The following is a 25,458-nucleotide window of genomic DNA, read 5'->3' as shown; positions in this document are numbered from 1 at the left end:
AATTAAGCACTTGCCCTATCTTAGGGGGAAAAAAAAAACACAACTAATTTTTTTCTCAATTTCTCCCAGCACTGCTATTCAGTACCTCTGGGTCCTCATTACTTACTTGGCATTAATGGAGATTTAGAATCTAATTTCAGAGGATTTCCTCCAGATGTAGCTCTTGTGTTTATCAATAATACAACCTTGGAAAATATCATTCACGTAAAGCAGTTAAAGGAAAACACCACAGCGACATAACTTCTGTGTGTGTGTGTGTGTGTGTGCGCACTTAAGTTCAACAGTTTTGTCTCATAAATATGTAAATTCAGCCTGCTTGTTTTAGTATCCCTGAAGCACACCTGAATGTCGCTGCCTGTCTCATTAAATCAACATAAATGGCTCAGTGAGGCACAAAGCACAAGTTTCTCCTGGCCACAACTCCTAGCCCTGGCTGACTAGCAACCGCCAATGTGAAATGATGAAACAGAAGAGACAGAAAAACCACCAACCATAGCCTTTAGGTGCATCTTATATACAAGAAACCAGCCAGACCCTACTTTCTACTTTAATTAACACAGATATCAATTTAACAGTAGACTCAGAGGTTTGGCCAAGGGCCCTTATCACATAGGAGGCAGATAGGAAAAAGTCAAATGGATATCAGATTCCACTCTCAGGGTGATGCGTCCGTGTGAATGACTCCAAAGGAGCTCAGCAGGGTTGTTTGTACCACTGATTCCCAAACCTGGCTGGACATTGGCGTCATCTGAGAAGTATTTAAAAATACAATGTCTAGGCCCAGCCCCTGAGCGGAATACAATAGGTTTAAGGGGCGTAACTGGGAATTCTGCGTTAAGTACAATTTATCCTATTTGGAGAGGGATTTAAGCTTGCACTCTGAAGCCAGTTGTGCCTTTACAAATATATAAATACAGTGATGAGTTCATTATTGGGCTTCTTCATTTTAATAAGTAATTGGTTTGTTACAAAATAGCTATAATTGCTTAATATTTTGTACAAGGTTACAAGACACTGTTAATTGTATGTAGCTGGTTCAGTATGTGGAGATTAAAGTAATCAAAAAAAAAAGTAAAAATAAATTATGGTTATATTTAAATTGGAGGCCCTAAAGCAGAAATCTTTAAGAGGTGCCATTTTCCTCGGTGATAATTGTAAGTGGATATCCATTTTAAAAATTCCTAATATCCTCAGGGATGGCTTAGATAGTATATATAACCACAGGGCAAAACCTTTTTATTTTATATTGGAGTATAGCTGATTAACAATGCTGTGATAGTTTCAGGTGCACAGCTAAGCGACTCAGACATACATGTACATGTATCCGTTCTCCCCCAGACGCCCCTCCCATCCAGACTGCCACATAACATTAAGCAGAGTTCCCTGTACTATACAGTAGGTCCTTGTTGGTTATCCTTTTTAAATATAGCAGTGTGTACATGTCAATCCCAAACTCCCTAACTATCCCTTCCCTCCACCCTTCCGCCCACCCCCCACTCCCCGGTAACCATAAATTCACTCTCGAAGTCTGTGAGTCCATTTCTGTTTTATAAATACATTCATTTGTATCATTTCTTTTTAGATTCCGCATATAAGTGATATCATACGATATTTCTCTTTCTCTGTCTGACTTACTCAGTATGACAATCTCTAAGTCCACCCACGTTGCTGCAAATGGCACTATTTCATTCTTTTTTATGGCTGAGTAATATTCCATTGTATATATGTACCACATCTTCTTTATCCATTCCTCTGTCAATGGACATTTAGGTTGCTTCCGTGTCCTGGCTATTGTAAATAGTGCTGCAGTGAACACTGGGGTGCATGTCTCCTTCTGGACCATGTTTTTCTCCAGATACATGCCCAGGAGTGGGATTGCTGGGTTATATGGTAGCTCCATTTTTAGTTTTTTAAGGAACCTCCCATACTGTCCTCCATAGTGGCTGCACCAATTTACATTCCCACCAGCAGTGCAAGAGCGTTCCCTTTTCTCCACACCCTCTCCAGCATTTATTGAAAAACAGACTGACTTATGTCATCTTTACATATATCTCGCAGTAATGAAAAATTACTTATGGGACAGTGTTAATAGCAGTCTGACCTTCACATGACTCTTAAAAAAATCAAGCACAGTATAGGAAAATGCAGGGAAATCTAGTAGAAAAAATACTAGACCATGAACAGGTACTGATACAGTAGCTCTGTCACTAGCCATGTGGCTTCAGGCAAATCACTTTCTTGGGGGTAAGGGGGAGGGTCTCCATGGTTTCCTCTGTAAATAATCAAGTTTTAAATCACTAACTACCTTAAGTTCCCTTCAAGTGTGATGATGCTATGTCATTTCTAAATATTAAAATAGACTAGCTCTACACCAAGTAATTCACCAAGTGAACAAGTCACTTCATCGCCTGACCTCGGTTTATTTCTCTGTACTTTCAGGCAAGTCGGATTTAAAGAACAGGGATACACTTCAGAGAGCCTACCCAGTCAAATATACTTTGACAAGTCAACATCGTTGTTATTCCATGGCTTTAATATGGTTTGAATAAGCCAATTTCTTATGTGTCCCTGTTTCTAACCTTGAATGGCAAAAAGCAGGTAGTATATTACCATGCTAATGATTTTGCTTGGCTGTGGGTAAACCCAAGTAAAGAACTGATGCCTAAAGATTAAGTGACTTGCCCAAGACCATGCAGAAATGTGATTAGAAGCCTGTGCTTCCATTTTTGGCTTACAAGATGAGTGCCCTCTTGAGTATGTATAACCCTCAGAAAATTCTCCTACTCCCTGAAACCCGAACAACATTACTCTAAACAAAAATACAAGTCCCTAGCATGGTAAGGGAGAATTCGTGATTGGCCCCTGCCCTATAATATTCATCACCTCCAGCCATACACTTTCCACCCTAACCTTCTATCCCAGCTCTGTCTGGCCTCCGTGCCTTTGTGCAGAGCCCATTCAGTGTCTGGAATGCACTCTCCCTCCCTTTCCCATGAGTAGCCCCTATATTTACTTCCAGGCTCAGTTCAAATATCACTTCCTCTATTAATTTCCCAATTCATTTCCTGGCCTTTCTGCCCATCTGGGTTAGGCACCCTCTGTCTTGCCTTAACCTTTGGGAATATACATATTTGTAATAGTTAGACACTATATTATACTCATATGCTTGCTGTTCTGACCCTCTCTCTAGACTGTGCGCTCCTTGGTGTTTCATTTCTGTCCACCCAGTGCCCAGCTCAAGCACTGCTCCACTGGACACTCATTAAATCTCAAGAGAGGGAACAGACCAGGATCCGTAAAGACCTAAAGCCAGCGTCTGGCATTAATTCCCTTCCCTCCCACCCTGCCTCTTTCCTTCCACTGCTTGCAGCCCTCACTAGACACTGACCACTGTGTTATTATGTCCAACGCTTAGACCCACAAGGTAATGAATCATCTAGCACTGCCCTGTCCAGTGCAGTAATTGCCAACCATGTGTGCGTATCTACATTTGAATTAACTAAAATGAAAATCTTAGTTCCTTAGTCACTCTAACCACTCTGGCTAGTGGATACCATATTGGAAAGCACAGGTATGGACCACTTCCATCATCGCAGCGAGTTCAGTGCTGACTCAGGGCCCCAAGGCACACCCCTTCCACACCCCAAGAGTTGGAGAAAATGACACTGGAATGGAATCGTTTAGTCCTGAGAAGAGACACTAGTAGCCTGTTAACAGTTTGTGTGTACATGAAGGATAAAAGCTGGAAAGCTGCCTCTTAGAAACATTTTCATTAATGTTAATCTATACATAGACAAGAGATGGGAAAGATAACTTCTGAAGCTGTTTTCACTCCCTGATAATTGAAATGTAAGTTTCATTGTATTTATAAACCTATTTGCTTGGCTTCTTACAACCTTTTTGAGACTCTGGGAAGATTATAGGACATCATTAAAGGATTTCAGTTTTCCTATTTATCCTAGCTCTGCAAGGAAATTATAAGTCAGTTAACGGTGATTTTTTTTAAATGGGGATTTAGGGAAATCTTTCATCTCCACTAACACCGAAAACCTCACCCCCTACAGTAGTTTGACATCTTATAGCACTCATGTCTGTTCTGTTATTTCACTTGTCTTATGGAGATGATTCTAAACGCCACAAATTTGAAACCAGTTAAATGGTTTGCTTAATAGAATGTATGTGAACTGTGTTTGTATGAGATATAAAGATTTGTCAGTGAAAGATAAAGGAGTATTTATCTCAGGAATTTGATTCCTTTTTTTTTCTGAGCTGAAACTGACTTGGCAACTTAGTTTTTCTTGGCCTTTTGGCATAACTTCTGGGAACATTACTACAAATAAACATGATACATGCATTTGCAACATTTATTTTGAGCTAGAGGATAAATATTGGATGATGCCTGTGTTAGTGACAAACAAGGGAACCAGAGCGGAGGAGGGGCTGTGTCTCCCTTTCTCACGAAATATGATGATGCGTTAGGTTAAGTACAAATACATCCCTCGATTATGGTGATATCAGGATGAAATTCACACAGTTCTGGAAACTCAACAGTATGACAGTTTGCTTGGGGCAAAGGAGGTCTTCCAGTTTTAAAGACAGGCACGCTGTGTGTAAAAGCCTCAACAATACAGTAATGAAGAACAATTGTTTCTTTGTGTCCAGATCCTTATTTCTCAGCAGCCTGTATGTAGCCCCTTAGTCCTGACCTTGCAAGGATGGGGGTGGGGTATAAAAGTAGAGCGTGCTCATCACGCTGTTTGTCGATTCCTGGGAGACACATGAGAGGGAGTATACGAATCTGTGGAAGGAAAACGTGGAGGAAATTGGGTACTTTATTGTTGTGCTTCTTTCTTTTTCTTGCCCTCTAGGAAGTGGTTTCAGATGAAAGGCATCAAGGCGGACAACTCCTGGAAGAACCAAAGTTGCTGCATTTCAAAGGGAATACCTTTAGTCTTCAGATCTCTGTCCTTGATATCCCCCCATTCCTCTGGAGAATTAAACCATTCACTGCATGCCAGGTACTGGCCAAATGGGTTTCTGACAGAAATAGCTTTGCTTTAACCAGCAAGTAGATCACAAGCCCCGGTGAAGGTACTCTTGACTTTCCTCCTCCTTTAAAACTATGGATTTAATTTCAAAACTGTCACAGACATGTAACAGTTTGGACTACACCCAGGGAATGAAACCTATTGTCATAAATCCGTGGGTTTCTAACACGTGGGGGAAAAAGGGGCTTGTGTGTCAGGTAATGTGACATTTCTCTCTCCTGCTTAAATCACCACTCGGGATAGGTTGAAGGTGGTCATTTAACAACTTAGAGCAGGATGTTTGTGGGTTTGTTTTGATTCAGATCAGTTCATTATGAGACACCGTTTTAATCCTGTTCAAGTACAAATGAACCGGATGTCAGGGAGAAACCTTTTAAGGGTGATCATTTTGAGTTGTAGAGAGCTCTGGCCAACCAGATGGGAACCAGAGATTCTGTCCTGTATATATGAAGTGCTTGCTACCAGATGAATTGAGCAAGATGGGAAGAAGAAATCACAAATTGAAAAACAAAGCAATGTCAATGCCTCTTAGAATCTTTTTATAACTATAAAAATATTTACGTATGATTGTTCACACACCTCATCATTAGAGACTTTAAAAAGAACTGCAGGATGACTTACGAGTCTCCTTGGATCATTTTTAGCGATTTTGAGTAGTTGCTTAGCACAAAAAGATATCAACTTGTGATCTTGTCACTGAATTCTATGAAAATTTCCAGTGATAAGTATTGTCATCAGAAGCAGCCAGCTGGTCTACCACCATTTCTTAAGCTAGAGTCATCTGTGCTTCAAGTGACAGGACATTTCCCTCACTCTGGGTAAGCTTCTGGGAGATGCATATCGATCTGGACTCACAGGACGCTTTCAGACTTCTCTGTTCTTCCCATCAGCATAACCTGCAGAGCCTTGTGGTTCTTTGACCTTTCCACCTTTACAGCACTCATTTTCTAAAAACCATGCACAAGATATACTGGCTTGTCAGAATGGAAATAAGCCAAATCTCAAAGAGAAAAACCTCGACCATGCCCTGAGAGTTAGAAAAAAGTTGTATCACCAACACCTTACACTTCTAAACTTCAGAATTTTCAAATTGGTTCAGGTCATATTTTTATATTTACTTTTCAGATTTCTCATGACCTTGGGAATTGCCCCCTCTGTGTATAACTTTAGCACATTCAAAGCAACAAGAATCTCTCTCAGGGCCCTGTACAATTTTTTGGAAAACTTTACCATATTTTTTTTTTATGGAGATAGGTTTTCTATGAATAAGTGTATTATTTATGATGTTCTAGACCTAGGTGTCTCTGTTTCCCAGAAAGCAGTAGTCAAAGTTTCTAGTCCAAATTGGACTTCAGGGTATTATTAAAACAAACCCTTGAGTCATGCAAATTCCTCTGTGTATTAATCTTTATTGATTTAAGGGCATCATTTCACTGGATCTGGTACAAGTGACTCAGTCCAAAGTAACTATTAAGTTTAATGCTTGGAGATAAAAAAAAAAAAATCAGATGAAAGAACCATCACCTCTCAGTGGCACTTAAACAACAATTCCAACACCAGGGATTCCAAAGAGAGCCTCAGGCAGAAAAGGCTTGGTGGAGGTTAATGCCTGCCCACCCCAGAGGATGCAACAGGGACGGCCAAAGGCAAAGGGCACTGGCTAGCAAGAAAACCCAACCAGCTTTACTGCCAGGATGGGTTGGATTACATAGAGGTTGTGAACAACTAGAAGCATTTGCCTTCTGTAATTGAGCATCATTTGAAAGAGTCTTGGAAGGCTGAGAAACAATTTAATTTCCTCTGCACCAGGAGGCTTGCCACTGAGTTTTCATTTCCACTTCATTTTTCTTCCCCACAAATGGCTTTCTGCTCTATTCTTCCTTTCTCTTCACCACCCTTAAAACCAATTTCTTTGCTCCTGTGATCACTGAACCCCCAGCAGTACGCCTACATGTTGTGCTTGTCTTAATGGCCATGCTGTGTTTGCCCCAGGCATCAGATTCTCACACTCTGGGGAGGGTTTGTGTTCAGAATGCTTGAACTTCATGGAGAACATCATGTGCGCTGACAAACTCAGTGTGGATAATAGAGAATGGCTTTTTGTTACGGCTTAGTGGATAAGAACTCACAGAGCACTATTGTGGAGACAGAAAACCTCACTACTCCTGACATCATTGATAGGTCTCTCCTTCAACTGGTAAATGTCCCTGTCATCTTCCAAGTCAGTGGGTAGAAGACCTCTGGTATTCTTGTCTTCTTATTCCTCTCTCCCTTTCTCTAACTTCAAATCAGGAATCTGGGAATTGACATATTCCAGGTGGTACCCAAAGCTTACTCTCCTAAAAACAACCTTCCTTTTCTCTTCCGGGAAAGGTGGAATTTCTCAGGGAGGTATCTAGTGCATAGAATAGTTGCGCTCTCAGACACCAACCAAGAGATGTTTTTAGAATGATGTGAGTTCAAGACTGGGTCCAGAGTTATGTGATGAGAGCCTACATATTAGGACCAACTAGATTTTAAATCTTGTTGGTTTCGATTCTGGAGGACGACAGTTTATAAAATGCTAGGCCACAACCCTTATTGCTTGTGAAACCAGGTATGATGGGTGAAAGGGAAGGGTATGTGAGTTCTTAGGAGATCTGGTTACCATAGCCCCCACCAACCTTGATTCAAAGAAAAAAATGAAGCCCACAACACTAGTCCTTCCAAAATAAACAATTAATTATGCCCCCTTTTCTTAAGATTTTACCACAATTAGTGATATGCTGTTGTCCCCTTGGAAGACTTAGCAACCCTCCTTTAGAGGGAAATAACTCTGCTCTCAGTAGGTTACTGGCACCTGAGAGCTACTTAATCATTGTTTCCTTCATTCCTTGCTGCCTGTGGGGTGAAGAAGCTGTAGTAAACAGTATGCGATAAAATATTAATTTATTTTCTAAATCCTACAAAACACCAAGCCAGGCTGTCACCTCTGTAGGATAAAAGCAGCTTGTCTTACAGCATGCTCCGTATCTTGGAGAACCCAGTGTCTGTCTCCTGCTAGGATATGATTTACATGGTCCCCATCTGCTAGGAAACTAATTATAATGGGACTCAAAATGAAAACATTTCCGGAATTCTTTAAACACCCAGAACTTTGCTACACTTTGTCCTCTTGTATTACTTTCCACATAATTCCTCCCAGCTCAGTGAGCAGCTTGGTGTTTTGCCTTTTTTTTTTTTTGAATAAATGAAAGCAAAGGTGATTGCCCTGAAAACACACTAATCACAGTGCTTCTAATTCTGTTATTTTTCAGTGTTTTGTTGAGCACTACTGGTAGCTGCTACTCAACAATTAAAAGATATTCTTTTGACACTGTCTCAATATCAGATTTTTAAAATGTTTTGATTGTGTGCGGTAGAATGGAAAGAGAAAAGAGAAGAATTTTTGTGTTTGCTGATTCTCACGTCTTTCTGCAAGAAAACATTATCTCTGTGGTGGGTTTTTCCAGTGTTCTCAGGAGAAAATATACAAAATTTAGCAAGGGACACCACAGAAGATACTTTTCAGTAAGTGGTCAGTGCCTTTTTTTTTTTTTTTTTTAAGGAAGGTAAGCATTACCTAGGATTCAAAGCTACTGCAGAAAAAATGTAGGTTTGTTTAAGATCTGGACCTTGAATTCAGCTCTGTCTAGAGCCCTGAAGCGCAAACATTGATATTACACTGTAATGACTCAAATGTCAGATTTAGAAAACAAAAACCTCCTTAGTTAACTTAGTTAGGCAAAAACACCTGTGAACCGTAGCGCCCTCTGTTATAGTTACTTTCGTTGAAGGGGATGGTGCAGAGTAACTCTATCAAAACGTACTGGCTTGGGGAAGGGAGTGAGTTTGAGGGTCTGTACACTGAGACTGGAGAGAGTGAGGATGAGGTGATCGAGGATGGAAGAAGCCCTTGAAGGCCAGGCAAGGGACTGTGTTTGTTTTGTTTTGTTTTGTTGGCCGCACAGCATGTGGGATCTTAGTTCCCCTGCAGCAGAACCGCGAAGTCCTAACCACTGGGCCACCAGGGAAGTCCCAGGGGGCTGTATTTATCACGCAGGCATCCTGGGGCCATCCTGGTCCCCCAAGCAGAGGAATCATGTAATGAAAGCAGAGTTCCCAAGTGATGTGGTCACATCAGTGCCCCCCCCCCCCGCCAACTCATGATTACAGGTAAAAGAGAGACCATAAGCTCTTCCCTAAAGAATACCAATCAACTGCTTCCTGTTTCCTCCCCAGTCAAGCCTCAACCCCCTCATTAACTCGTGTAGTAGAGACTGAAGATAGGAAGGTTGCTGAACACTTTACTCCCAGTTAGCTATGATGACATCAGAGAAGATTACGCGTGGAGATAGAAAAATTGGAGGAGAATGACGATGAGACAGAGATGGTGATGATCCGTTTTCAAAAGGTAGACCTGTCTGAGAAGGGAAAGGCCAGCTAAAATTGTTGGTTGATTTGGGGTATAATGTTTATAATTGTTTATAATGTTTATAATTGATTAGGGGTATAATGTCAGTGATGGGTGATAATGAAATAAAAACCAAAGATGTAGCTGTTGGAGTTCTCCACAGAGAAATGGGCAGTTGGGTGTACGTGAGCAGATGGGGTTTTGAAGAGTTCAGGAGACAGAGACACAAGAGCTGGAGGCTGAGATACGAAGTGAGGGTTACCCGTGGTTTACTAAACCATGGAGGAGCGCGAAAAGCGTCGGATTACACAATGAGGAGAAACGGCAGACCTTGTAAATACGTATTATTACTGTTTTCTCTGGTATAGGATTGGGGGCAGGTGAAAAGTCATTTTTGAGTGTTTTAGGGAATGACTTCCTCTAAAGGCTGCTGGGAGCCCACGCCGATCCGAAGTGCCCTCTGCTGCTAGGAGAGAGAGGGAAGAGCTCATAAGAAAAACTCTCAGTTTAGGAAGAAAGTGGGCTGGACCTGTGCTGTCTTGCTGGTGGCGTAAGCAAGCTGTGCGGCAGCCACGTGCCTCCTTAGTGACCATTAGCTTCACGCTTCTCCCAGAGTTGCCCCTGGATGAGAGCCTCTCTGTGGAACCCACTAGTGAACCTTCCAGCGCTGCCCAGCTCATCTTAGTTTCTAAGAGAACGTCTTCTAAGCCACTGGTGTTTCATTGGAGAATGGTTTGGGTCAAGAAAAGATATTTCAATCAAGGGGAAATGCAATCAAAGGATTTATGTGCTTAGAAAGCCTTTGGAAAGCCTAGGAGAGCCAAGGGCAGAGAAAGCCACTAGTGATATAAGGAAACCAGCAAGTTTGGTGATTTCAGGAAAACACAAGTCCCCTGAAGCAGATGGCTCTCAGAAGCCCCTGCAAACCTCACATGTGCTGTCAGCTGAACCCTTTGGGTTTGCTCGCTGCTGTCAGAGGAGCAGCGAGGAAGAGGCTTCTGCTCCCTCCTCTTCCTTCCAAGTTTGAAACAAGTACTTCTCACTGGCAGAACGGAAATGTGAACTCCCTGCTGGAGAGACCTGTGAAATGTAGTTTTCAGGCTTCCAGCCCCTGCCATGTAGGGGAGAACTGAGGATGGTGGAGAGAGAGTTGCCTCCTAACAGCGCACATTCTGCACGGGGATAAAGTCGATGAAAGTCTGCAGTGGCAACATATAGACCTTCTCTGAGTCCCTGTCTCTACTTCTTGAGACAAAGATCCACTGCCTTTCCCTTGGTTCAGGTTTCAGAACAAACAAAACAAAGCACGACACCCTTACATCCCTTGCCGGGATGTGTGGTAGGGTTTAATGCGTGAGTTCGTTCCTTCATAATCCCTAAAGCTGGCTCTCTCGTACTCAAGTCTGCAACAATCTAAACTCCAACCCTCCCTGCTGGTCCCCACCCCCCCAGCAAGTATCCAAAATCCGGGTCTGTGAGACTTCCTATAGAGAAAATGAGGAAACCAACAAGTGTACAGATTGGAGCTCAGGGATAACTAGGTAACTCATAGTTCCTCAAAGTGGGTAGATTGAATTCTAATCATGGCCTTTGGTCTTAAAACACCTGCTGAGTCCATCGCCAGTCACACTTCAGAGACTCAGACTTCCAGACTTGATACATCTTTTGCTGCTTTTCAGCATCAGTATTGGGGAAAATTGTATTTGTAGCAACAGGTGAAAGAGCAAATGAATGGGATGCGGAAAAGAGAAAGAAGGGAGAATGAAGATTACTATAGGCTGGAAATATGAGGTCATTGCCAAGGACCACAGCCTGATCTGAGTAGGAATGAAAGACATTTTAGTACATGGAAGATTATCAGTGACTGACCTCTACTTCACATTAGTGTAAAGCCACGTGCCTGAGCCACTGGTGGCAAGCACCAGCTGGTCATGGGGAAAAGGGGAATGTGTATAGATTTTACAATTTCCCCCCTCATTTAGTGAAAATTGCTTTTGCCACTCAATTGTCTATAAATCCCTTGAAAGTGGGGACCAGACCTCAATTCTTACTGTTCTTTTCTTGTTTATCTAGTACAGTGTCTGGTTGTTAGTAGGCATTGTACACGTAACTGTAGAATGGATGAACTGAATGAATGAGGAGTTGGCAAACTACACCGTTCTGGGGTAGCCTGTTGTGTTTGTGTGTGTCTCTCTCGGGTGTGTGTGTATGTGTGTGTATGATTCTGCAGTAGGTATAATTTTTATGCTGGATACATTAGCAACATTATGTTTATACGATTTGGCATTTGTTTGTGGTATGGGCATAAGTTCTGGCCAGTCAGTTCTTCAGCATAATTTTCATTTAAGTGAGAAGATGTCATCCTACCCCGGGCTTAGGTAGGAGGACGGAGTAGGCATCTAATCCTAGGAATCTACCCATAGGAGTCTTTTAGAATATTTCTGTCATGGAAAGACACGACGATTAACTTTTGATGGTATTCTTTCTAACTGTGTGAGTCACCAAGTGAAAGCTGAGCTCTTGCAGTGTGGTTTTGGAATTCAAATGTTATCCATTGGAATTGACGTTAATTACTTTTGTGCTGCTCGGCATATGCTGGAACATGATTTCTACAATTCCACCGGAGTCGCTTAGGCAATTACCTCTCCTGCCATCACCGCCATCATCATCATCCTAATTACTGTGATTAGGTCCCTCCTGCTCTCTGCTCTCTTCAGCCGGGCTCTGCACACCATTGCCCTCTTCTCTCCCCCGTCTCCCCCGCAGGAAGTCCCATTCTCCCGCGTGTGGTGCGGTAACCGGCAGCCCCTGCACTGTGCCTTCTCCCTGGAACGCTACACGCCCACCACCACCCAGCTGTCCTGCAAAATCTGCATTCGGCAGCTCAAAGGCCATGAACAGATCCTCCAAGTGCAGACGTCAATCCTTGAGGTGAGTCCTTGGTCTACAGGTCATCCGACCCCGTTTCTAAAGGACATTAAGGATTGTATACCTGTCTCGGTTGGGCTATACATATAGCATGAAAGAGCTTCGAAAGGCACTCACTCTTTCAATCCTCATTACTGATAAGGGAAAATTAACTTTTTCTCAGGCTGAGGATGGAACTGAGCTGCCCACTGGGGCGGGGAAACGCAACCCATCAGAGCATAGGCTCTGTGGAGGGACCTTTGGGGAAGGCATTTGTCCAGGGCTTTCTACACACAAAACTACAATCAATCTATCAGCTCATGGCAGACATGGAATATCAGCTGAGATTTATTATTGAACTGAGACACATACCCTAAGAAGACACAAGGTCACCAGTGGGCTGCTTTTCTGCCAGTTCTGACTAGTTGTTCAGAAGTCAGTTGCCCAATCTGTGTTATTTCATTTTCAAGGCCTTGGTTCCTGACTGCCTTACAATTTCTCTTACCCTCCAGGATCAGGGTTTCTACACATCCTCATTTCCATTAAGCCTAGATTTCATCAGTACAATAATATAAGGCAGAGTAGATAATAATCTCATTCTACACAGTAAGGACACAGCAGTGCAAAAGGACAGGACTTCCTCCAAGGTCATATAACTGAAGGGCAGGGTTAGAATGGGAGTCAGAGGAGAATTCACTTGGCAACTTTTGCAAAAAGATACCTGAAATGCCATGGCTTTGATTGGCCCTAAACCACTGAATGACTCCATGGCTCTGGACTTGAGTTTATCAAGTAGACAATGACATTCCCTCCTGAATGGTTATTTGAGGGTAGAGGGAGAGAGTAGCTGAGGGGGAGAATCAGGGGAGCTGGTAACGCACTGTTTAGCAATTCCAAGGTAATCCCTGGCTAGTTTAGAAAAACACACATACTGGATCGTTCACCTTAGAACGTGTATGTGTATATATACATATATATACATACACACACATATTCACGTATACATATATAAATAATATATAAGCTCAGCAGAAGGTTTAATGCATTTTGTATCCGTACAACTCAATTTCAGGTGCGGTTTTTTCCTCAAAACTTGTAGCCTTGGGCTTCCCTGGTGGCGCAGTGGTTGAGAGTCCGCCTGCCGATGCAGGGGACGCGGGTTTGTGCCCCGGTCTGGGAAGATCCCACGTGCCGCGGAGCGGCTGGGCCCATGAGCCATGGCCGCTGAGCCTGCGCGTCCGGAGCCTGTGCTCCGCAACGGGAGAGGCCACAACCGTGAGAGGCCCACATACCGCAAAACAAACAAACAAACAAAAACTTGTAGCCTACAAGCATTATCACTTCCCTCCTTTCTCATTGCAGTTCACTGTTTATGCAAAATGAGTGTGGCTAATTCCCCAAATAGTTTTCTCTAAAGTGCGGATGGCTTTCCAAAGAAGCGTATCTCAAAATTGATAGCTGTCTTAACTGACATGTTTCTACCATATTTGCGTTTGTTATTGCCAGTTAGCATTATGTGCTAACATAGTTCTGACAGGGAAGGTAGATCCAGAAACCTCAGGCAAGGTATTTATTTAGAGTCTCTTTCTTGAACAGTCATGGCATATTTAAGACAATTTATTTCAAAGTAAAATACAAATTGTATGGGAGTTTTAAAATAAAAACAAAAAAGAAAATCTGAGAAGAGCTGCACTTCAGAAGGAAGAGTGAAAAGGCAGGACATAAAGATGCCTCTGATGAAAATTGCCCCAAATACCTGTCAACAGGTCGACAAAAGAATAATAATAAATAAATAAGGTTTTTACTATCTAAGGTACCCAGATATTGAGGATCAATTTCAGCTATTACAGGATATTTGTGTGAAAGGAATGTGATAAGGTTGACACATCCTGGCACCTTTGCTCCTTGCTTAATAAAGTGCATGGAAAGAAAATGAGCTAATAGGGGCTGCCCTGGTGGCGCAGTGGTTAAGAATATGCCTGCCAATGCAGGGGACACAGGTTCGAGCCCTGGTCTGGGAAGATCCCACATGCTGCGGAGCAACTAAGCCCATGCACCACAACTACTGAGCCTGTGCTCTAGAGCCCACGAGCCACAACTACTGAAGCCTGCACACCTAGAGCTCATGCTCCGCAACAAGAGGAGCCACCGCGATGAGAAGTCCGTGCACCGCAACGAAGAGTAGCCCCTGCTCACCACAACTAGAGAAAGCCCGCGCGCAGCAACAAAGACCCAACACAGCCAAAAATGAATTAATTTAAAAAAATAGAAAATGAGCTAATAAACATAATCTTCTTTACTCTCCAGTTCCTTTTCTAATGCTTAACAAAGTTTACGATCACTTTGGAAAGCCTTAAAGAACATGACATCACAGTACCTCTTGGTAAATGGAGGCAGAGTTAGCAGAATATTTAGACATTCAGTGGTGGACTACAGCAATCTAAGTTGTAGGCTACTGCATTTTAGAAGCTTTATTAACTTGTTTGATCCTGTAAGGATCATTTAATTGCTTTAAGTGTCCCTGCTGAAATTTGGCCCAGTGCATCCCCATTTCTTTGTACCAAACTCTATTTCTTAGGCAAATTTTGTTGGCCATCATTTTCTACATCAGAGGAAAATTAATAACTTTTGAAAGCCACTATGTTTCAGGCACCACTTCATGTGCTTTCACATATAACCATCACAGCTCTGTGGATTAGTATTATATCATCACAGTTTTACATGATGTAACAGTCTCAAGGAAGTCAACCTTCTTATCCAAGATCATAGAGCTAATAAGATGGGTAGCCAGAGTTCCCAGCTGAGATACTAAACTTTAAGACCAAAGTCTGGATTTCTATTCAATACCACTCCAGGAACCCAACCGAGGAGGTTTAATTTATTCGTCCTAACCATGGGCCTTGTCCATAACATAAGCCCTCTCTTTGGGGCCTTAGGCACTAGTGACAAACATCACAGCATCAGCAATTTTGCCTTTGAGTCTAAAAGTAGATGAAAATTGGGGAGCTCTTTCCTCAAGATTGCAGAAGGATGAGATGTACCTGTTTGTGTGTTGGGCTAGAATAAGTGTTCATTCTATACATCTTCACAAATAGAATTGATTCCCTACATGTAGATCTGCCTGCAAAAGGATGTCTTGATTGAATGATCACTCAAGGCCCTTCCAACCCTGGGATTGTTTCATTCCTGGGAAAAGCATATATCTGGTGATAAAAACCATCTTCTTCTCCCTAAAACTGACTTGGTTTTTATGGTAGACGTTTCGAGAAAATTGAAGATACATAAAGTTCTGAGAAATTGGGAATAGCTGGAGAGAAGAGGCAGGATATATTCAAGACATGGGTCTATATCAATTACTGAGTCAAGAATAATAGATCAGTTATTAAAGGTCATCATACTTCATGGCCACTACGCTGAAAGATTCTGCTTTAGGTGGTTTTAATAAGTTAATAATAAGGTGTCATTGATTAATAATAATAAAGAACTAAAATTTTTGAAACGTTCAATAGATATCTTTGAAATATGTAGTTTAATATCTCACCCACCAAAGAAAAAAGAATCCTCACATATCTGGGCTCAGAGCTCCCCCTTCCTACCTTACTTTAAAATGGATTGCCTTAGTCTCACTATATTTCGAGATTTTAGCAATGGAACCATGAGAGGTAAAATATGTATGTGTCTGTGTGTGTGTGTGTGTGTGTGTGTGTGTGTGTGTGTGTGTGTGTGTGTGTATATGAAATACAAAACATTGATTTTAAATTAATGTAGTGAGCACCCTCAGTGAAGGCATTTGGTTCTTTACGTTCAGCTCCACATCCATCATATTCCTTCATGCCTCTTATCTAAATGGTTTTCCAAATAATCATTCATATCCTTCTCAAATTTAAAAATTATTTCAGTGATCAAAGTAATATATCTTTTCTGTTCTTTAGAGTAGCCATTATTGCGTCAATCTTTGGAAGCAGGTTGGTTCTCCTTAAATTTAACCCAACTACATTACCTAATGATGATAGCCAATTGATACTCTATAAAGCGACAGTATTGTGGACTAAAGCTAAGTAAGTTTGCTAATATTGAGCAGAAGGGAAGAATCCCCAAGTCATTTACTTCCTTCATCCTTATGAATGTAATAATATTAAAGAATCTATCTTTTGGTAGAAACAACTTAAAATGGGAATCTTGCATGTTAAAACTTTCCCTTCAAGAAATTCTCTTATCTTTCTTCTAAAAGTGGTAGAAGTTGGGGGATGATGTGTCTGTTACAAAGTAGACAGAATACTTGGAATTCCTCACTGATTTACAGCTCCCACGTTAACCAGGTAGCAGCACCTTATCTCCTGTGTTCAGAGCATGAAAATCTCCTGTTCCTCTGCATATTTAATTTAAACAGTCAGAAGATGTGATGCATCCACTGGAGTCTTATTACTCGGCCCAGATGTCTTTTAGAATGTATCATAAACGTTATGTAAAGTGTCATCCTTACACATGGGAAATATTTAAATTTGGAAACTTTGTGAGGGACATGGGGGCCCATTTATTAAAGTGTAGTAAGTAGAAGAAATACATATTTTTACAAGTCAGTCTCATGTAATACTTTATTCACCTTTAAATCATACCACTCTGTCCATTTTTTTCTGAAGACTTTGTGTATCAGGGTGCTCTTTCTTCTGCCAACAGGGAAGACAGAGCTTGGTCGAATTGGTCAAATCATAGATGCCATGAGGGCATCTGTCTCTGTCTACTGCCATCTTTTCACATGGATACACTGTGTTTTCAGTTTCATTGGCAAGCCACCTTTTCACGTTAACACACTTTAGTGCCATTTTACAATGACAATTACCATGTTATCCTGTACAGAATTCCTTTTATTCTCTCTCTCAATGTTTTTTTACTATTCTTTTTAAGGACATTACCCTGCCTTAAGTCAGGAAAATTTTTAAAGAAATGATTCTTACTTGATTTGTATTTTTAAAGGTTAGAAGAAATTTTACATACCATGATGAAAAGTGACATGTCTTGTAACCTATCTTATGCAGTAATAAGCCTGAGGTGGTTTATTTTATGAACATCTTATATATCAGAAAAGCACTGGGCTCATTGGTTCAAGATGGCGGAGTAGACGGACAGGCGCTCACTCCCTCTTGCTAGAGCACTGGATTCACAACTAACTGCTGAACAATCATCAACAGGAAGACACTGGAACTCACCAAAAAAGATACCTCACATCCAAAGACAAAGGAGAAGCTGCAATGAGATGGTAGGAAGGGCGTAATCACAATAAAATCAAATCCCATAACCACTGGGTGGGTGACTCACAAACTGGAGAACAATTATACCACAGAAGTCCACCCACTGGAGTGAAGGTTCTGAGCCCCATGTCAGGCTTCCCAACCTGGGGGTCTGGTAACAGAAGGAGGAATTCCTAGAGAATCAGACTTGGAAGGCTAGAGAGATTTGATTGTAGGACTTCGACAGGACTGGGGGAAACAGAGACTCCAATCTTGGAGGACACACACAAAGTAGTATGTGCATCATGACACAGGGGAAGGAGCAGTGACCCCATAGGACACTGAACCAGACCTACCTGCTAGTGTTGGAGGGTCTCCTGCAGAGACGGGGGTGGGGGGTGGCTGTGTCTCACCATGAGGACAAGGACACTGGCAGGAGAAATTCTGGGAAGTACTCCTTGGCATGAGCCCTCCCAGATCCTGCTATTAGCCCCACCAAAGAGCCTGTAGCCTCCAGTGGGTTGCCTCAGGCCAAACAACCAACAGGGAGGGAACCCAGCCCCACTCAACAGCAGACAAATGGATTAAACTTTTACTGAGCTCTGGCCACCAGAACAACACCCAGGTCTACCCACCACCAGTCCCTCCCATCAGGAAGCTTGCACAAGTCTCTTAGATAGCCTCATCCACCAGAGGGCAGACAGCAGAAGCAAGAAGAACTACAATCCTGCAGCCTGTGGAAGGAAAACCACATTCACAGAAAGACAAAATGAAAAGACGGAGGACTATATACCAGATGAAGGAACAAGGTAAAACAATTAAATGAAGTGGAGATAGGCCACCTTCCAGAAAAAGAATTCAGAATAATGATAGTGAAGATGATACAGGACCTAGGAAAAAGAATGGAGGTAAAGATCGAGAAGATGCAAGAAATGTTTAACAAATATCTAGAAGAATTAAAGAACAAACAGAGATGAACAATACAATAACTGAAATGAAAAATACACTAGAAGGAATCAATAGCAGAATAACTGAGGTAGAAGAACGAATAAGTGACCTGGAACACAGAATGGTGGAATTCACTGCACAGAACAAAATAAAGAAAAAAGAATGAAAAGAAATGAAGACAGCCTAAGAGACCTCTGAGAACATTAAACATGCCAACATTCGCATTATAGGGGTCACAGAATGAGGAGAGACAGAGGAAGGACCCGAGAAAATATTTGAAGAGATTATAGTCAAAAACTTCCCTAACATGGGAAAGGAAACAGCCACCCAAGTCCAGGAAGCGCAGAGAGTCCCAGGCAGGATAAACCCAAGGACAAACACGCTGAGACACATAGTAATCAAATTGACAAAAATTAAAGACAAAGAAAAATTGAAACAAGGGGAAAATGACAACATACAAGGGAATTCCCATAAAGTTAACAGCTGATTTCTCAGCAGAAATTCTACAAGCCAGAAGGAAGTGGCACGATATATTTAAAGTGATGAAAGGGAAGAAACTACAAGCAAGATTACTCTACCCAGAAAGGATCTCATTCAGATCTGATAGAGAAATCAAAAGCTTTACAGACAAGCAAAACCTAAGAGAATTCAGCACCACCAAACCAGCTCTACAACAAATGCTAAAGGAACGTCTCTAAGTGGGAAACACAAGAGAAGAAAAGCACCTACAAAAACAAACGCAAAACAATTCAGAATACGGTAATAGGAACATACATATCGATAATTACCTTAAATGTAAATGGATTAAATGCTCCATCCAAAGGACACAGGCTCACTGAATGGATACAAAAACAAGACCCATATATATGCTGTCTACAAGAGACCCACTTCAGACCTAGGGACACATACAGACTGAAAGTGAGGGGATGGAAAAAAGATATTCCATGCAAATGGAAATCAAAAGAAAGCTGGAGTGGCAATACTCAGATAAAATAGACTTTAAAACATAGAATGTTACAAGAGACAAGAAGGACGCTACCTAATGATCAAGAGATCAATCCAAGAAGAAGATATAACAATTATAAATATATATGCATACAACATAGGAGCACATCAATACATAAGGCAACTGCTAACAGCTATAAAAGAGGAAATCGAGAGTAACACAATAATAGTGAGGGACATTAAGACCTCACTTATACCAATGGACAGATCATCGAGACAGAAAATTCATAAGGAACCACAAGCTTTAAATGACACAATAAACCAAGATAGATTTAATTGATAGGACATTTATAGGACGTTCCATCCAAAAACATTTATAGGACATTCCATCCAAAAACAGCAGATTACATTTCTTCTTAAGTGCACACAGAACATTCTCCAGGGTAGATCATACTGTGGGTCACAAAGCAAGCCTCAGTAAATTTAAGAAAACTGAAATCATATCAAGCATCTTTTCTGACCACAACACTATGAGATTAGAAATCAATTACAGGGTAAAACTATAAAAAACACAAACACATGGAGGCTAAACAATACATTACTAAATAACCAAGAGCTAACTGAAGAAATCATAGAGGAAATAAAAATATACCTACAGACAAATGACAATGAAAACACATTTTTGTTGGAATGCAGCAAAAACAGTTCTAACAGGGAACTTTATAGCACTACAATCCTACCTCAAGAAACAAGAAAAATCTCAAACAATCTAACCTTACACCTAAAGGAACTAGAGAAAGAAGAACAAACAAAACCCAAAGTTAGTAGAAGGAAAGAAATCATAAAGATCAGAGCAGAAATAAATGAAATAGAAACAAAGAAAGCAATAGCAAAGGTCAATAAAACTAGAGACTGGTTCTTTGAGAAGATAAACAAAACTGGCAAACTATTAGCCAGACTCATCAAGAAAAAGAGGGAGAGGACTCAAATCAATAAAATTCGAAATGAAAAAGGAGAAGTTGCAACAGACCCCACAGAAACACAAACCATCCTAAGAGACTACTACAAGCAACTCTATGCCAATATAATGGACAACCTGGAAGAAATGGACAAATTCTTAGAAAGATATAACCTTCCAAGACTGAAACAGGAAGAAAGAGAAAATATAAACAGACCAATCACAAGCACTGAAATTGAACTGTGCTTAAAAATCTTCCAACGAACAAAAGTCCAGGACCAGATGGCTTCACAGGTGAATTCTATCAAACATTTAGAGAAGAGCTAACACCCATCCTTCTCAAACTCTTCCAAAAAATTGCATAGGAAGGAACACTCCCAAACTCAATGATGTCACCATAACCCAGATACCAAAGCCAGACAGAGATACTACAATAAAAGAAAATTACAGGCCAATATCACTGATGTGTATAGATTCAAAAACCCTCAACAAAATACTAGCAAACAGAATCCAATCACACATTAAAAGGATCATACATCACGGTCAAGTGGGATTTACCCCAGGGATGCAAAGATTCTTCAATATACGCAAATCAATTAATGTGATACACCATATTAACAAACTGAAGAATAAAAACCATATGATCATCTCAATAGATGCAGAAAAAGCTTTTGACAAAATTCAGCACCCATTTTTGATAAAAAAACGCTCCAGAAAGTGGGCATAGAGAGAACCTAGCTCAACATAATAGAGGCCATATACAACAAAGCCACAGCAAACATCATTCTCAATGGTGAAAAACTGAAAGCATTTCCTCTAATATCAGGAAAAAGACAAGGATGTCCACTCTCACCACTGTTATTCAACGTGGCTTTTGAGGTCTTAGCCATGGCAATCAGAGAAGAGAAAGAAATAAAAGGAATCCAAATCAGAAAAGAAGAAGTAAAACTGTCACTGTTTGCAGATGACATGATACTATACATAGAGAATCCTAAAAATGCTACCAGAAAACTACTAGAGCTAATCAATGAATTTGGTAAAGTTGCAGGATATAAAATTAATGCATAGTTATCTCTTGCATTTCTATACACTAATAACAAAAGATCAGAAAGAGAAATTAAGGAAACAATCCCATTCACCATTGCAACAAAAAAATAAAATACCTAGGAATAAACCTACCTAAGGAGGTAAAAGACTGTACTCAGAAAACTATAAGACACTGATGAAAGAAATCAAACATGACACAAACAGATGGAGAGATATACCATGTTCTTGGATTGGAAGAATCAATATTGTGAAATGACTATACTCCCAAAAGCAATCTACAGATTTAATTCAATCCCTATCAAATTACCAGTGGCATTTTTTACAGAACTAGAACAAAAAATCTTAAAATTTGTATGGAGACACAAAAGACCCCGAAGAGCCAAAGCAGTCTTCAGGGAAATAAATGGAGCTGGAGGAATCAGACTCCCTGACTTCAGATTATACTACAAAGCTACAGTAATCAAGACAATATGGTACTGGCACAAAAACAGAAAAATAGATCAATGGAACAGGATAGAAAGCCCAGAGATAAACCCACGCACCTGTGGTCAACTAATCTATGACAAAGGAGGCAAGGATATACAATGGAGAAAAGACAGTCTCTTCAGTAAGTGGTGCTGGGAAAACTGGATAGCTATATGTAAAAGAAAGAAATTAGAACAGTCTCTAACACCATACACAAAAATAAAGTCAAAATGGATTGAAGACCTATATGTAAGACCAGACACTATAAAACTCTTAAGAGGAAAACATAGGAAGAACACTCTTTGACATAAATCACAGCAAGATCTTTTTGGACCCACCTCCTAGAGTAATGGAAATAAAAACAAAAATAACCAAATGGGACCTAATGAAACTTAAAAGCTTTTGCACAGCCAAGGAAACTATAAACAAAACGAAAAGACAACCCTCAGAATGGGAGAAAATATTTGCAAATGAATCAAAGGATTAATCTCCAAAATATATAAACAGCTCATGCAGCTCAATATTAAAAAAAAAAACAACCCAATCCAAAAATGGGCAGAACACCTAAATAGACATTTCTCCAAAGAAGACATAGAGATGGACAAGAAACACATGAAAAGCTGCTGAACATCACTAATTACTAGAGAAATGCAAATCAAAACTACAATGAGGTATCACCTCACACCAGTTAGAATGGGCATCATCAGAAAATCTACAAACAACAAATGCTAGAGAGGGTGTGGAGAAAAGGGAACCCTCTTGCACTGTTGGTGGGAATGTAAATTGATACAGCCACTATGGAGAACAGTATGGAGGTTCCTTAAAAAACTTAAAAGAGAATTACCATATGACCCAGCAATCCCACTACTGGGCATATACTCAGTGAAAACCATAGTTCAAAAAGACACATGCACCCCAGTGTTCATTGCAGCACTATTTACAATAGTCAGGTCATGGAAGCAACCTAAATGCCCATCGACAGACGAATGGATAAAGATGTAGTACAAATATACAATGGAATATTATGCAGCCATAAAAAGGAACAAAATTGAGTTATTTGTAGTGAGGTGGATGGACCTAGAGACTGTCATACAGAGTGAAGTAAGTCAGAAAGAGAAAAACAAATACTGTATGCTAACACATATATGTGGAATCCAAAAAAAATGGTACAGATGAACTGGCTTGCAAGGTATAAACAGAGACACAGATGTAGAGAACGTATGGACACCAAGGGTGTAAAGTGGGGGGATGAATTGGGAGACTGGTGTTGACATATATACACTAATATGTATAAAATAGATAATAAGAACTTGCTGTATAAAATAATATATAAAATAAAGGCAAAAAAAAAAAAGAAAGGAATTGACTACTCTGCCCAAAATAACTGCTTATTACAGAACAATTTCTGTTCACTCAATAGCTACCTATGCTTCAAGGTCAACTCACATGCCTCCTCCATGAAGCTCTACTGCTCTTAATTCTTGAAATACAATGCCAATATCACTCAGAGAGCGTTTTTCTGAACCACCCTGCTCTGTGGATTTTTGGTACTTGTCTTGATGCAGGGTAATGTAGTGAAGTGAGTCCTGGTAAAGGTATTAGGGTATCGGAATTCTAGTTTTAGCTCTGACACCAATTACCTGGATAACTTCTACCAAAGTTTATACCCCTGTGGAGTCTATAAAAAATGTCAAAGACTGATTAGGAAATTGAGGCTGAGGGAAGTCCTGTAGCATCCAAGGTCACTGAGCTACGAAATGTGAACTTATACTCCAAAGCAAGACATTTCTGACTCTGAAAACCACACTTTTTCTGTTAGTCCATCCTAACCTCCAAAACTGGACGAATTTTGATGAGCGTTGTTCTATAATAGTCCAGGGAATAGAACTAAAACCAGTAAGTAGAATCTGTTTAATCTGATAACATGTACTTTGAAGTTCCAAGAGTAAGATATAACGTGCAGCATTTCTCAGAAAGTATTTGACCACATGACTGCTCTTTCTTGGAACATCTGAGATACCCTGTGGGAATACTGGGTTAAGGCATTGTGTTTCCAAAACATCCCCCCTTATGTAACTGTGTTAAATGCTTACAGAAAGACAAAACACATTATCATTCATTAATAAGATCTTTGTATGAACTAGTTTCCTCAATTAACAGATTTTTGAAGATGTAAGACACACCAAGTCTGAAGGCTTAAAGTTCCATGAGCCTGGACCCCAGCCAAGAAGGGCTTCCATGGCTGTGGTGTCCACAGAAGGAGATGTGTAAAAGGTCAGAAAAACATCAGGGGAAGCTCACAGGGGCAGTTCAGGAAGGGCATGTGTTGACTTAAAGGACCGCCCAAGTCGACAAGTTCCTAATGCAAAGGATAGTTTCTTGGCGTTTAAACAGTGCTAACTAGTCCCTTAACCCGACCTCAGATTTGTGTTTTAATTTCCCTTTGCGTTAGTGTTCTTCTCGTGCATAACAAATTACCACAAATCTATCAGAAAAAAACACCACCCGCTTACTGTCCCACCTTTTTTGAGGGCAGAAGCCTAGGCATGGCCTAACTGGGTTCTCTGATGAGGATCTCACAAGGCTGAGGTCAAGGTGGTGGTGGCAGCAGGACATTCTCATCTGGAGCTCAGAGGTCTGTCCCATTTATTAGGGTTGTTGACAAATTCAGGTCCTTGTGGCTGTAGGACTGAAGTCCCCAATGTCTTGCTGACTGTTGGATAGGGCTCACTCTCAGCTCCTAGAGGACACCCTCAGTTCCTAGCTTCAGCCCCTCCCACCCCCAACCACAGGCAGTTCACAGCGTGGCTGTTTGCTTTCTTTCAGGCCAGCAGGAGAGATACCTCCAGATAGGAGCTGCATCTTCTCTCTTTTAAGAGCCACTTGATTAGGTCAGGTCCACCCGGAAAAATCTCTCTTCGTCAATGCATAGTCAACTGATTAGGGACTTGCAGAATCCCTTTTGCCTTGTATCCCATCCTAATCACAGGAGTGATTCAGCTGCCTTTCAAGCCTTAAAATTCTGTTAGTCCATATAAACTTTCAGCAGCTATTCTGATATGATGGATGGATGTGTGATTTCACATTGGATATGATGATCTAATTGTTATGATGCATAACTAATCCTCACTGGACAGCTCTTAAGTCAGAAGAGTGGGCAGACAGCAGGCAGAAGCTCTCCAGCCTGCAGCACTCCGCCGGCTAGTCCAGGTCTCGTCGCTGACTCGCGGCTACCTCCCATTTTACAAAAGCAATTTAATTCTGAAACAAAACCAAAATATTTCCTATAGAATCACACTTGAGGCCTGGGAGAAACACACACTTGAAAATGATCAACATACAATCAGGTCCCCTTTGTAGCTTTCCCGACACGTGGCTTCCCGGCCAGCTCCTTTGATCAGCGCATTCTTCTCTGATCAGCTCTGACTCTCAGAAGGTCTCCTTACAGTGAACTGAAATCTGTCATCTGGAAGCTTCTTC

At 40.9% G+C, this 25,458-nt stretch overlaps 1 protein-coding gene and 1 long non-coding RNA gene across 7 annotated transcripts in view; one reads left to right on the top strand and one right to left on the bottom strand.

Moving 5' to 3' along the window:
• LOC307179760 overlaps positions 1-25,458 on the bottom strand; it is a 115,491-nt gene that overhangs the window by 45,794 nt on the left and 44,239 nt on the right. The window lies entirely within an intron of this gene.
• UNC5D (unc-5 netrin receptor D) overlaps positions 1-25,458 on the top strand; it is a 597,345-nt gene that overhangs the window by 554,162 nt on the left and 17,725 nt on the right. For all 6 annotated transcript variants that reach the window (XM_079909331.1, XM_079909333.1, XM_079909330.1 and 3 more), the window contains 2 exons: positions 4,869-5,018; positions 12,247-12,411. In XM_079909331.1, coding sequence (XP_079765457.1) covers positions 4,869-5,018; positions 12,247-12,411 — 315 coding nt within the window. The remainder of the gene's footprint in view (positions 1-4,868; positions 5,019-12,246; positions 12,412-25,458) is intronic.

This window comes from Stenella coeruleoalba (genome assembly GCF_951394435.1).
Source record: "Stenella coeruleoalba genome assembly, chromosome: 21".
In the NCBI taxonomy this organism is placed as follows: domain Eukaryota; kingdom Metazoa; phylum Chordata; class Mammalia; order Artiodactyla; family Delphinidae; genus Stenella; species Stenella coeruleoalba.
Note: the sequence above shows the minus strand (reverse complement) of the source record. Positions and strands in the feature narration are given on the sequence as shown.